At 36.5% G+C, this 12,255-nt stretch overlaps 3 protein-coding genes across 3 annotated transcripts; all 3 read left to right on the forward strand.

Annotated features, from left to right (window-relative positions):
- Positions 1–3,726: 3,726 nt before the first annotated feature.
- Positions 3,727–6,135, forward strand: LOC9327548 (actin-2). The gene is made up of 5 exons (XM_021012169.1): positions 3,727–3,935; positions 4,392–4,461; positions 4,542–4,935; positions 5,029–5,642; positions 5,743–6,135. The coding sequence occupies exons 2-5, from the start codon at positions 4,402–4,404 to the stop codon at positions 5,806–5,808; spliced, it is 1,134 nt and encodes a 377-aa protein (XP_020867828.1). The 5' UTR covers positions 3,727–3,935; positions 4,392–4,401; the 3' UTR covers positions 5,809–6,135.
- Positions 6,136–6,811: 676 nt separating this feature from the next.
- Positions 6,812–7,358, forward strand: LOC9327549. Its single transcript, XM_021015201.1, has one exon. It carries the CDS (start codon positions 6,935–6,937, stop codon positions 7,166–7,168), a length of 234 nt encoding a protein of 77 aa, XP_020870860.1. The 5' UTR covers positions 6,812–6,934; the 3' UTR covers positions 7,169–7,358.
- A 106-nt stretch (positions 7,359–7,464) lies between these two features.
- LOC9327550 (DNA ligase 1) lies at positions 7,465–11,701 on the forward strand. The gene is given in 15 exon segments (XM_021015200.1): positions 7,465–8,891; positions 8,976–9,206; positions 9,294–9,388; positions 9,485–9,572; positions 9,779–9,910; positions 10,011–10,123; positions 10,257–10,358; positions 10,452–10,513; positions 10,594–10,665; positions 10,751–10,824; positions 10,912–10,968; positions 11,084–11,161; positions 11,259–11,336; positions 11,430–11,453; positions 11,456–11,701. Coding segments are annotated over 15 exon segments (1,911 nt in total). The 5' UTR covers positions 7,465–8,231; the 3' UTR covers positions 11,501–11,701.
- The last annotated feature ends 554 nt before the right edge of the window (positions 11,702–12,255 follow it).

Genomic DNA, 12,255 nt, shown 5'->3' on the forward strand with positions numbered 1-12,255 from the left:
ACTTGGGGGGCAAACTGTTGGTGTTGGATCTCGCAAGTCGGATCCGGCCCATAGAAAAGTGGTGGACGATGAAACGAAGTGGGCCGTCAGCCCGTTTCAAAAGATAAAAAGAACGGCCCAGTAAAAGTCGGCTTAGCTCGAGTGAAACGTCGGGATCTCGCGAATTAAATGAAAGGCGGGTCATACGGGATTTGCGAGATTCGGAAGATTTGAAACGGAAACATTGATGAAGGCGAGATCTGCGGCTTGATGAACGACTTCGGTTTTGAATCGCATGACTATAAATAGAGAACTAAAACCATTGTAAAGGGGGACGATTTTTTGAGCAATAAAGGAATACACATACTTCACTCTTTTGTTTTCTCTTTGACGATTGCTGTTCGAATTAGCAAGGCTAGACGGCCCGATTTACATCTCAAAATTCGTGTTGCGGATTCCGACATCCACATATATCACAACATCATCATACGGTCAAATACAGTGACTACGAACTTTCTATAGAGTTAAAATGTTAAGTCTATTGATCAATGAAAGAAAAAACTATTTACGAAAAATGATCATGAGGATGAGGGTCTTGTTGATGTTGTCTTCCATAACGCCACATAAAGCTGTTGTGAGATGGTGAATCGTAGCTCTGGGACTGCAGTTTTTTAATTCGGTTTTTCGGTTGATTTTGATTTTGAAAATGCTATTGGAATTAACCGATTTTTTTTTAAATCTGATTTTTCAATTAGTTTTGGATAATTTTGTTTTTTCAGTTAAATTCGAGTAGTTCAATTTGGTTCGATTATCGATGAAAAGTAGTTTAAATTTGGTAAAAATGGTCTAATTGTGGTATGATCTGGTTATACAAAATCAAATATTTCAGTTCACCGAGAACTGAATCGAACCAGAATACTTGCTTAATTGAAGTAAAATCAAATTTTACCGATCGGTTAAAGACTTATAACTAAATACATATTCGAGTGACGAAAAAAAAAAAAAAAAAAATTCGAATTGCACAATACAAAAGTTTCGATCTTCTAAATTTAAATTCAATTTTGTTACATATTTAAGAGGTGAGCTGTTGTACATATATAATTGCAAACTTTTATAAATATTGTAGTGGGTACTTTACCCAAAAAAAGGAAAAAAAATATGTAGTGGATGTCTAAAATCCAAGACGAATTACGAGATACATAGTCATATAGCTAACATGTACTGCCTCGTACTCGTATATCTGATGTGTACCTCTTTGTCCTGTATTAACTAATCAACTTTATGTTCGCAATGGATCATGTATGCCTAATTTTAAAATACGACGATTAATAATGGTATCTTGGCACAGAAAAATTGTTATATCTAATAATATAACCCGTGTTTGTAATTAATAAAAAAATAACTACGACACTAGTCACTGGGGAAATGGCCTTTTTCAACCTCAACTATTTGCAGGCGGGTTTTTCCAACCCAAACTATTACCCCTAGTCGATTTCAACCCAAACCCAAAATTAATTCAAAATCGAAACCTGAACTAATGCAAATGAGCCGATTTCAACACGACGCGGAACGGTGTTAGTTCGGAAGTTAACGGTTACTCAACCTTGGGTAATTCTCTCTCTACAACATTCATCAAACCTTGAAAATAAAATCAAATAACTTTGAAACTATTAACTTCCTAACTAACATTGTTTCACGTCGTGTTGAAATCGGCTCATTTACATTAGTTTAGGTTTTGATTTTGTATTATTTTTGGGTTCGGGTTGAAATCGACTGAGGGTCATAGTTTGGATTGGAAAAACCCGCCAACAAATAGTTGAGGTTGAAAAATGCCGTTTTCCCCACTAGTCACTAGGCTTTTGGGTTGTTAAGAAACTTGTTGGTTTAGTGTCGATTTGATTATATTTGTGTTCATGATTATATATTTATATTTGACAGCATACTAAATCGGTTTTTGTCAGTATTATTGGGAAGTTACTTAGGAGATCTCGGGGATTACGAGATCGACTCGAAAAGAATATTAACATTTGTATAATATTCTTTATTCTTAAATAGGTAGATTTTCTATTATTATATATGTAACGAACTTGCTAATCAAGTTATGATATTTGTATAAATAAATATATTGGCTAATGAATAAAATTGAGAGAAATTATTTTACTAGTAAAGTTTCCTCCAAATTTATCATCATTAAAAGCCATTTGTGATTCTCTATATCTTTTTTTTTCTAGAAAAAGATGATTGGAGATGGATATATATATATATATATATAATTTTGTGAACATTGAAACAAAAAGAAAATAATATTTTAGAGAGAGAATTTTGAGAGATCAACCGAAAGTGCATTTGAGCAGTAGTTTGGGGTTGATTTTCATTTGTAATCTTAACCTTGATTTCTGCGTCAATTCCCAAATAATTTCATACAAAAGTCATCACTAAATCGGCAAAAATATATATGTTCCGGTTGAACACTTCTGCATACAAAAAATAACATGATAATTCCACATTTGTCTAATTTTCTATTATACGTTTATCTAATAAGTATATATATAATTGCAAACTTTTACACATTTATGTGTTGTTATCAAATTCTTTTTTTTTTTTTAATAATTTGTTGTCAAATTCACATGTTTAATACTACTATAGATTTTTTTTTTTTTGTCAAAGTACTACTATAGAAATTTTATATCACTTTTATTCCTCTTTTTTGTTAACTTTTTTCCCTTTCAAAATTTCATACCATTTGGTATACTTTTTCCCACCAAACTTATTCACACTGAATTTCCAAAAATATTATGGAGAACTATCAAAATACAAATAGTTACATAAACAACATATGTATAATAAAATCACGAGAAAAAGTGAAATTATATTACACAATGCTTTCTTTTTATTATCTTATTTTCTCACCGTCTATATTAATATCTAGTACTTGAGATGGAGCAATTTAAAGATAGATGACTTTCCGAGAAGTGATTATCGAAATCATGTGAGTGAAAATAAAAACACAGAAAAAAATCATGTAGTTGTTTTATAAAATCGGTAAACGAGTCTTTAAAAACCCTCTGGATATAGCAGACCGGCTGTCAGACACAAATAAATTTGCGGACTGATAATATATGTGAGGCTCATTAAAATAGCGGTCGGAACGTTACAAGAATGCTATAAAAAAAAAAAAAACACTTTTTGTATAAATCATGTTTTAAAGAATATATATATATATATATATATATATATATTGGTCTACACTCTACAATTACAGGTGAGATCGCTACATTTTATTTGTTTATCTTTTGAAAAATAATCATCAAAATGTTTAAGGAATTGTATACTTTTTTGATAAAAAAAAATAACTACGCATTCCCTTTTGGCTTTTGAATATAGTAATTAAATTTGTTGAAATCGTGGATTTTTCCTTAATAAACAATCCAAAACACGACCACCGTTGTCTCCTCGACTCGGTAACACCAATCGCCGACTTGAAAATAATAAAAAACAAATAATAGAAAGGAATGATTATTGAAGCTGTCATATAAAAGCCTATCACAGTCAATCCAAGAGCCCATTTCGCCAACTGATAAATCCAACGGCTCATAAATTTCCGCTAACATTTTTAAAAAGTCTAGATAAATAAAAAAAAGCTGTCTGACAGCCAGGTCACGTTATTTTTTTTCCTTATGGCCGAAATGATTCATCTCTCTCTTATTTTCAAAATGAGAAAAAAAAAAAATGAAAAATTTCAGATAAACCCGCCTGTATAAATACATAGTTGAACACACTTAATATTCCTCCCCTCTTTGAATTGTCTCGTCGTCTTCAGCTTCATCGGCCGTTTTATTTTCCGGTGATAAGAGAGAGAGAGAGATAGGGGAGAGAAATTGAGCCAGATCCTCATCGTCGTGGTTCTTGTTTCTTCCTCGATCTCTCGATCTTCTGCTTTTGCTCCTCCGATTAAGGTAATTAAAACCTCCGATCTACTTCTTCTTGTGTTGGATCTCGGTTACGATTCCAAGTTACTTCAAAAGATCTTTCGGATTTATGATTTGATTGAATTTTGATCGGAAATGTTTTGATCTTGGCTCCGATTAGCTCAACAATTGATGTTTGACTTGATGTTCGTTGAATTCCTTGTTGTATTTGCCATGGATCCTGATTCTTTCGCTTCTTCTGTCTATAGAAATCTGAACTTTGAAATGTTTGTCGAAGTTTGACTTCAGAATCTGTTGATTTATTGACGGATGAAGAAACTAAGTGATCATCTGGAATCTGAATCTGTAACATTTTGTCATCCGATGAGTATGACTCTATTGATACATTGAATTGAATCTATTGTGAATGAAAAGCCTGCTTTGATTAATCAAGTGTTTGCGTCTTTCTCGATCAAGATTCAGATCTTTATGTTTTGATTGCAGCTCGTCGATCATGGCCGAGGCTGATGACATTCAACCTATTGTCTGTGACAATGGTACTGGAATGGTTAAGGTTAGTCTCTTCTTCCTTACTTTTCGGTTTTATGGATTCTCTCTCTTTTGTTAAGATTTGAGACAAATTCTTTTGTACAGGCTGGATTCGCTGGAGATGATGCTCCCAGAGCGGTTTTCCCCAGTGTTGTTGGTCGACCTAGACATCACGGTGTCATGGTTGGGATGAATCAGAAAGATGCGTATGTTGGCGATGAAGCGCAATCCAAAAGAGGTATCCTCACATTGAAATACCCAATTGAGCATGGTGTTGTTAGCAACTGGGATGACATGGAAAAGATTTGGCATCACACTTTCTACAATGAGCTCCGTATTGCTCCTGAAGAGCACCCGGTTCTACTTACTGAGGCTCCTCTTAACCCAAAAGCCAACAGAGAAAAGATGACTCAGATCATGTTCGAGACCTTTAATTCTCCAGCTATGTATGTCGCCATTCAAGCTGTTCTATCACTTTACGCCAGTGGTCGTACAACTGGTTAGTACATTATTGATATTGACAAAACAAATTTTTGTTTTTCTGTTTTTAATGATTATGTCATATTGATCACAGTGAAATGATTTTCTTTAGGTATTGTGTTGGACTCTGGTGATGGTGTGTCTCACACTGTGCCAATTTACGAGGGTTTCTCACTTCCACATGCTATCCTCCGTCTTGACCTTGCTGGCCGTGACCTCACTGATTACCTCATGAAGATCCTTACCGAGAGAGGTTACATGTTTACCACAACAGCAGAACGGGAAATCGTGAGAGACATCAAGGAGAAGCTTTCCTTTGTTGCTGTGGACTACGAGCAAGAGATGGAGACTTCAAAAACCAGCTCCTCCATCGAGAAGAACTATGAATTACCCGACGGACAAGTGATCACGATCGGTGCTGAGAGATTCAGGTGCCCAGAAGTCCTTTTCCAGCCATCATTTGTTGGAATGGAAGCTGCAGGGATCCACGAGACAACTTACAACTCGATCATGAAGTGTGATGTTGATATCAGGAAGGACCTTTACGGTAACATTGTGCTCAGTGGTGGTACAACTATGTTCTCAGGTATTGCAGACCGTATGAGCAAAGAGATCACAGCTCTTGCCCCAAGCAGCATGAAGATTAAGGTCGTGGCACCACCCGAGAGGAAGTACAGTGTCTGGATTGGTGGTTCTATCCTTGCTTCCCTCAGCACTTTCCAGCAGGTAAAATTTGGACTGCCATTTCTCATTTTTTGCTTCTTGCGGTTGATTAAATGTAGAAAACTCTTCTAATTGTTTGCATTTTCTGTGTGTGTGTAATCAGATGTGGATCTCTAAGGCTGAGTATGATGAAGCAGGTCCAGGCATTGTCCACAGAAAATGTTTCTAAGCTAAAGAGAAAGCGTTTCCATGACGGGATCACAGTTCTTTCTACAATTCTACTTCTCCAATTTGTTTGTTTCAATTTTTTTTCCCCTTTGTCATTCGTGCACCATGTGAGAAACTTTCCGGTTAAAGCGTTTGGAGAGGTGTCGAAGGAGGAGCAGGTTTTAAAAACCCGCTCTTGCTCTTACCTGAGGCACAATTCCACGTTTCAAACTCAGCTTCATTCTCTATTCTTGTCCATTTGTTTGTTTGTAGCCTCTTGAAACTCGGATAAAAACAAAAGTTTTTGGGATTGTGTTAGTAAGTATCTCAACAAATATTCGACAAATTACCTATTGATCGCCTAGACATACGATTTTTTAGAACAAATTAGTAAACTGTTTAAACATGTATTCTTGGACTGAAACTCTCCCTTAGGCCTTAGTTTTTGCATAAATCGGTCCCACCTTTAAACAAGGAAGCAGAATCAATCATTCAATTGGTTTGGTCATAAAGAAAATATAGAGCCACTCTCTGGGAGATCCTCAGAGTCATGTTCCAGGGTTTTGAATCATCGGTATGGTATAAAAATTAAAACACATGCTTTTTACTTTGATACTTCACCTTGTTATATCTAATTCAAATTAACTTCTAAATATCAGATGATAGTGTCGTACACATTAGCAAACTGTTAAAAGAAAACATTTTTCTTAGGACTAAAACAGATGGCCCTTGGTATAGTTTTGAAACAAGGAGTATAACTGATATATAACGACAAAAAGACAAAAAGTAAATAAAAATTAAACTGGGATATTGTAGGGCTTTACCCCGAAGGGAGCCCTTCCAGAAATTCTCGAAGGCCCAAGACAAGCCCAGGCCCAGGAGGGGGTTTGGAAATAGTTTTCAACCAGCAATAGACGCGCCTCGGTTAGAACCTCATTAGCTGCGTCATTGCCCCAAGCGCAAAGATACTTTTTAGCATCTCCAAAGCCTCTTTATTTATACCCGAACAAAATCCTCATCTCAAAACTTGTTTCCGATGTGGGACTCTGGCTTTTACCAATTTTTCCTTTTTAATAATCAAACATTTATTATTCCTTGTAGAAAACCTAAGAAAATTAGTGTCGCAGCCGCAACAGCCGGAGAAAAAAATGGCGACTACGACTTCGTCTTCTTCGTCGGGTCGCGAATTCGAGCTTGAGAAGGAGATAAAGAGGCAAGAGGTTTCGTTAGATGAATTGAGCAGTCTCTCTTCTTCTCGAAGTGTCTACCAGAAAAACGGCAACCTCTTCTTCCTCACATCTACCGAGAAAGCGAAAACCTCTGCGCAGAAACAACTTGACTACGCTAAATCTGAAATCAACAAGATTCGTTCGCAGACATAAACAATAAAGCTCTGTAGTTGCTGGAGATCCAAAGAACTTCTTGATACAAAGCTCACCTGTCTTTTTTTTTTTATGATTGTATTGCTTCAACTTGTTGATATAATTGATGCTATATCAATTTTCATTAGTTCGTGTATGATCTTTGAATTGTCTTGGAATTGGTTGCAAATTACTTGATTTTGATATGATAGTCAGCTATTCTGATAGTAATTTTAATTCACCTTGAATTACTTTGAATACTTGAGATTTTGATTATCTAAATGTAGTTGGTTCTTGTGTTGAGACTACTGGTTCTTGGTTAACACTATACGGCCATGAATGCATTACAATGTTATTCAGGGTTTAGCGTCTTGGTAGGGAATTATTCACTGGAACATCTTCAGAAAAAGAAACTATGATCAAAGCTTTAACTCAAGACAGATTTGTCTTCTCTTTTGCCTAGCATTAAGATTCAAAATCCGAAGAGAGATTCCTCAGTTGATTCAGGAACCTTGACAGGTGCATGAGCTTGTTGAACGTTCTCTGATGCAACCATATATGTATGATCTTTTTGACACTCAGAGATATGACCGTAGCTAAATCATTTCCAAGTTTCAATCTTTTGGGATCTCTTGGAGAGGTAAAGTGGTGAGTTCTCTTGCATTGATCATATCACCATCGTGAGACAACTTATATATCTTTTGGTCTCACCACAGATGCAGCATAGGGTAAAAGTTGGCTGCAAAATGTATAAATACTAGGATGCTGTTTAGCTTCCACGGCACAGAAAACTTGTGATAACAATCCATTATATGGGAAGACGAGAAAATAAAATTTGTGGCTCACTATAGACGATACCTCACTAAATTCTAATAGCAATCAGGATTTCTACTAGGTTATGTTTCTGCTACATGGGATTTAAACAGAGGAATCAGAAACTTTCCAGATACGCTAGGGTTTTAATTATCTAAGAATCACTTGCAGTTACAACTTTCCTATTATCTCGCCTCTTCTCTCCTTCTCTTCGTGATCAATCGATTCTCCTCTCCACTCTTGTAGAGAAGCTCTTGCTTATACCAGCACCATGTTTTCGTCTTCGTCCCAGCACCGGTCCGCATTTGACGTTCTTATGTCGAATTCTTCCGCCAAGAGGAAGAGGAAATTCGAGGAAACTGCAGATGCGCCGTCGTCTAGGGTTAACAAAACCCTTGTTGGTATTTCTGATTCCGCAAAACCCAAATCAGATAGGGTTACCGAACTGAAGAGCAAAATTGGATTGCTGAAGAAGAAGCCAGCTGATTTCGACCCGAGCAAAGTGTCTTGTTGGGACAAAGGGGAGAGAGTTCCGTTTATGTTTCTGTCCTTGGCTTTTGATCTGATTGCACTTGAAAGTGGCCGGATTGTCATCACTGATATTCTATGTAACATGTTGAGAACCGCCATCGCCACTACTCAGGATGATTTGCTTTCTACGGTTTATCTTGCGGCCAATGAGATTGCACCTGCTCATGAAGGTGTCAAATTGGGAATTGGTAAGGGTTCCTCCATTATTAAGGCAATCTCAGAAGCTTTTGGGAGAACTAAGGCTCAGGTTAAGCAACAATATACACAATTGGGAGACTTAGGGCTTGTAGCAAAAGGAAGCCGTTCCTCTCAGACTGTGATCTTCATGCACAAACCATTAACTGTATATAACGAAGAGCATTCAAAGCCACCCCCAAATATCAAGAATCCTTTAGATGAGGTTTTGCTTCCCAAGGATGTCACAACTTACCTTTGTAATCTTACACCTCTTTCCTGGATTCATCCTTGTTCTCTGTTTTTGTAGGCTGCAACGATTGTTAAAGAAGTATTCTCTGTGCTTCCTGTCTACGACCTTATTGTTGGTGCTCTTCTAACTAGTGGTGTGTGGAATCTTCCTAAAACTTGTAAACTTACACCGGGTGTTCCAGTTAGGCCCATGCTTGCAAAAGCAACTACAAGTGTAGATCTCATACTTGAGAAATTCGGGGACACCGTTTTCACAGCTGAATACAAATATGATGGTGAACGTGCACAGGTGATGATGCATTCATTGCTTTCTACTCTTATCCGGTGAAGCAAAGTTATTTATATGTGCTGGTACGCTTGTCTTTTCATCAAGCAGATACATTATATGGAGGATGGTACAATCGAGATATTCAGTAGACATGCTGAAAGAAACACTGGCAAGTACCCTGATGTTGCTCTTGCGTTATCAAGGTATTTACACTTGTTTCTTGTGCTGTTACTTGTTGAAAAAACTAGAAAGAGATCCAATCTTTCTACTTAAGTTTGTGTAAGATCTTCTCTATGCAGGTTTAAGAAGCCCGCTGTAAAATCTTTTATTCTGGATTGCGAGGTTGTTGCCTTCAACAGGGAGGAAAAGAAAATTCTTCCGCTCCAGGTAACTCGATAGCCAGGCTTTATGGTTGCAATCTTCAATTTTGTCTATTCATTTGAAGAACTGCCAAAGATGAGCATTGTTAGCCAATGAATGATCAAATTCAGCTTTAGCTCTAGTCATGCTCTTTTAGACCAGATTTTGCTGATTTGACAACAATTCTTTCTGCCAACATTTAGGTTTTTATATGTCTTGTTTTCTTTTCTCAGACTTTGAGCACTCGAGCCCATAAAAATGTGAATGTCAGTGATATCAAGGTTGGCGTATATGTCTTTGCTTTTGATATATTATATCTAAATGGCCAACTACTTATCCAGGAGAATCTGAATATTCGCCGAGAGGTAAGCCATATTAGTAAATCATAACCTTTTATTTGATATCAGTGAAGCAACTACTGTTGTGCAAATATGTAATCATTTGTTTGCACCTTGCTTCTGCCAGAAGCTATACGATTCATTTGAGGAAGATCCTGGGTATTTCCAATTTGCAACTGCTCTAACATCCAACGATATTGGTGAATTACAAGAGTTTCTTAAAGCTTCTATTGACATTGGGTAAGTATCTTACACTTGTCCGCATCTTTAACAAGTGCAATAAACTTTTGGTGTAAATTGTTGTCTCCATATGACATTGCCTCATTATCTCTATGCTGTTTCAATTCTTCGTCACATGTATGGTATTTTGTAGATGTGAAGGTTTAATGATAAAGTCATTGTACTCGAATGCAACCTATGAGCCTGCAAAGAGGTCAAATAATTGGCTAAAACTGAAGAAGGACTATATGGACAGGCAATACTCTTTTAAACAAATTTGTTTTAAAAAGGTAAGATTGTAGAGTCCTTTAGTAACTAACTCTAGGGTATGTGTGTATATATGCTGTAGCATTGGAGATTCTGTGGATCTAGTACCAATTGCGGCTTTCCATGGACGTGGGAAACGCACAGGTGAACAACCATTCGAAATGTGTAGATGATACATTTTCACCTTTGATGTTGTTAACGTAAGCTATATGCTTTCCTTGTAGGTTTCTTTGGTGCATTTTTACTAGCGTGCTACGATGTCGACAAGGAAGAATTCCAGAGCATTTGTAAAATTGGTCAGTCTGATATGCACCTTGGTGTTTCATTTTTTATGTTTCTCAATTTTCTCTCATACATTTTGTTTACAAATTGGGCTACTAGGTACTGGATTTTCTGACGCGGAGCTTCAAGAGCTGTCTTCCAGTCTTTTCTCTAAAGTGATTGCTATACCAAAAGTAAGACTTGCCTATTTATTTGCTGCAGTACCAGATATGTTATGTTGCCTGAGTTCTTGCTGATTGTAATGGCTCTAATAAAACCAGCAATACTACCAAGTCGATGACGGTCTCAATCCAGATGTCTGGTTGGAGCCCACCGAGGTAGGTCTATGTTTGCCTTATAGTAATATTTATAGGTAACAGCAGCTTCGACGACGTTCTATGTTATGGGCCCAAGTGTATTGATGCAAAGCTAAATAATAAACTTGCCTTGAAGGTGTGGGAAGTGAAAGCAGCTGACTTGACAATTAGCCCTGTACATCGTGCAGCTATCGGAATTGTGGACCCTGATAAGGTTCAACATTAGCCAACTTTTTTTTTTTTTTTTCCTTCCTTTTGAGCTATTGCATTTACTAATAAGACCGTTTAAATTTTTTTGTTTTGGTTAAAAGGGAATTTCTCTACGTTTTCCTCGTTTAGTCCGTGTACGGAAAGACAAGAATCCAGAGGAAGCAACATCATCTGACCAGGTGACAGCTCGTCTCACCCTAACCACAGTCATAGAGATGATTAGGCTGGTTTTCGATTTTTTTGTTTTGATAAATTCCCGCTGCATATTTCAGATTGCTGAAATGTATCAAGCTCAGAAAAACACAATCAACCAAGCAATCAAGGCAAAGGTGACGACGGTTGAACAATAACTGTAATTTTTTGTCACAACATTTTTCCTTGTATGTTCTACATTGCTCTTGGATATCTTTTTTTTTTCCTTGCTCATGGATACCTAATGATGCACATTTGCGTGTTTTGTAAAACTGTTTTTAGATTAAGTTATTGGGAGATTCCGGACAAAAGTTCTATATCATTGCCAATTGCACCCATTGTAATGAACTAATGTTATTTGCATGTTTATCATATTGCTTTTCCTTTTCTTGGGCTCAACGTCAACTTTTTATAAACCCATAGATATATTCCAGTGGTCCGAATCCACAAAACTTCTAGCCAAATTCTCAATCAGGCACAATAGAATACAACCTAGGAATGTTTTCATTTTTTTCTATTATCTATTTCTTATCGTGATACATTTAAAATTTTATGAACATATGCATTTGCCATTAATACATGTAAAGCCCAACTTTCTCTTAACAAAAGTACAGTAAATAGCACAATATTGAACATTTGAACAATTCTCACTCCACCAAACATTAATACCCTCTGAAATATTATCGGTTAATTCCTCCAAACTCCTCACTGCTTCCACCTTCTTTATCTCCTCTCCCCACAGTATACCTAATATTTTTACAAGTAAACAACAAATTTCAACACAAAATTAATTCTAACAAAACAAATACTAACTTAATTATAAAATTTTACTATGTGTATGGAAAGTAAAAGACTCACATGAGGTGAGGAGAACAAGAATCCCCACAAACACTACATTAGATTTTA

The sequence above is a fragment of the Arabidopsis lyrata genome (assembly GCF_000004255.2).
Source record: "Arabidopsis lyrata subsp. lyrata unplaced genomic scaffold ARALYscaffold_1, whole genome shotgun sequence".
Classification (NCBI taxonomy): domain Eukaryota; kingdom Viridiplantae; phylum Streptophyta; class Magnoliopsida; order Brassicales; family Brassicaceae; genus Arabidopsis; species Arabidopsis lyrata.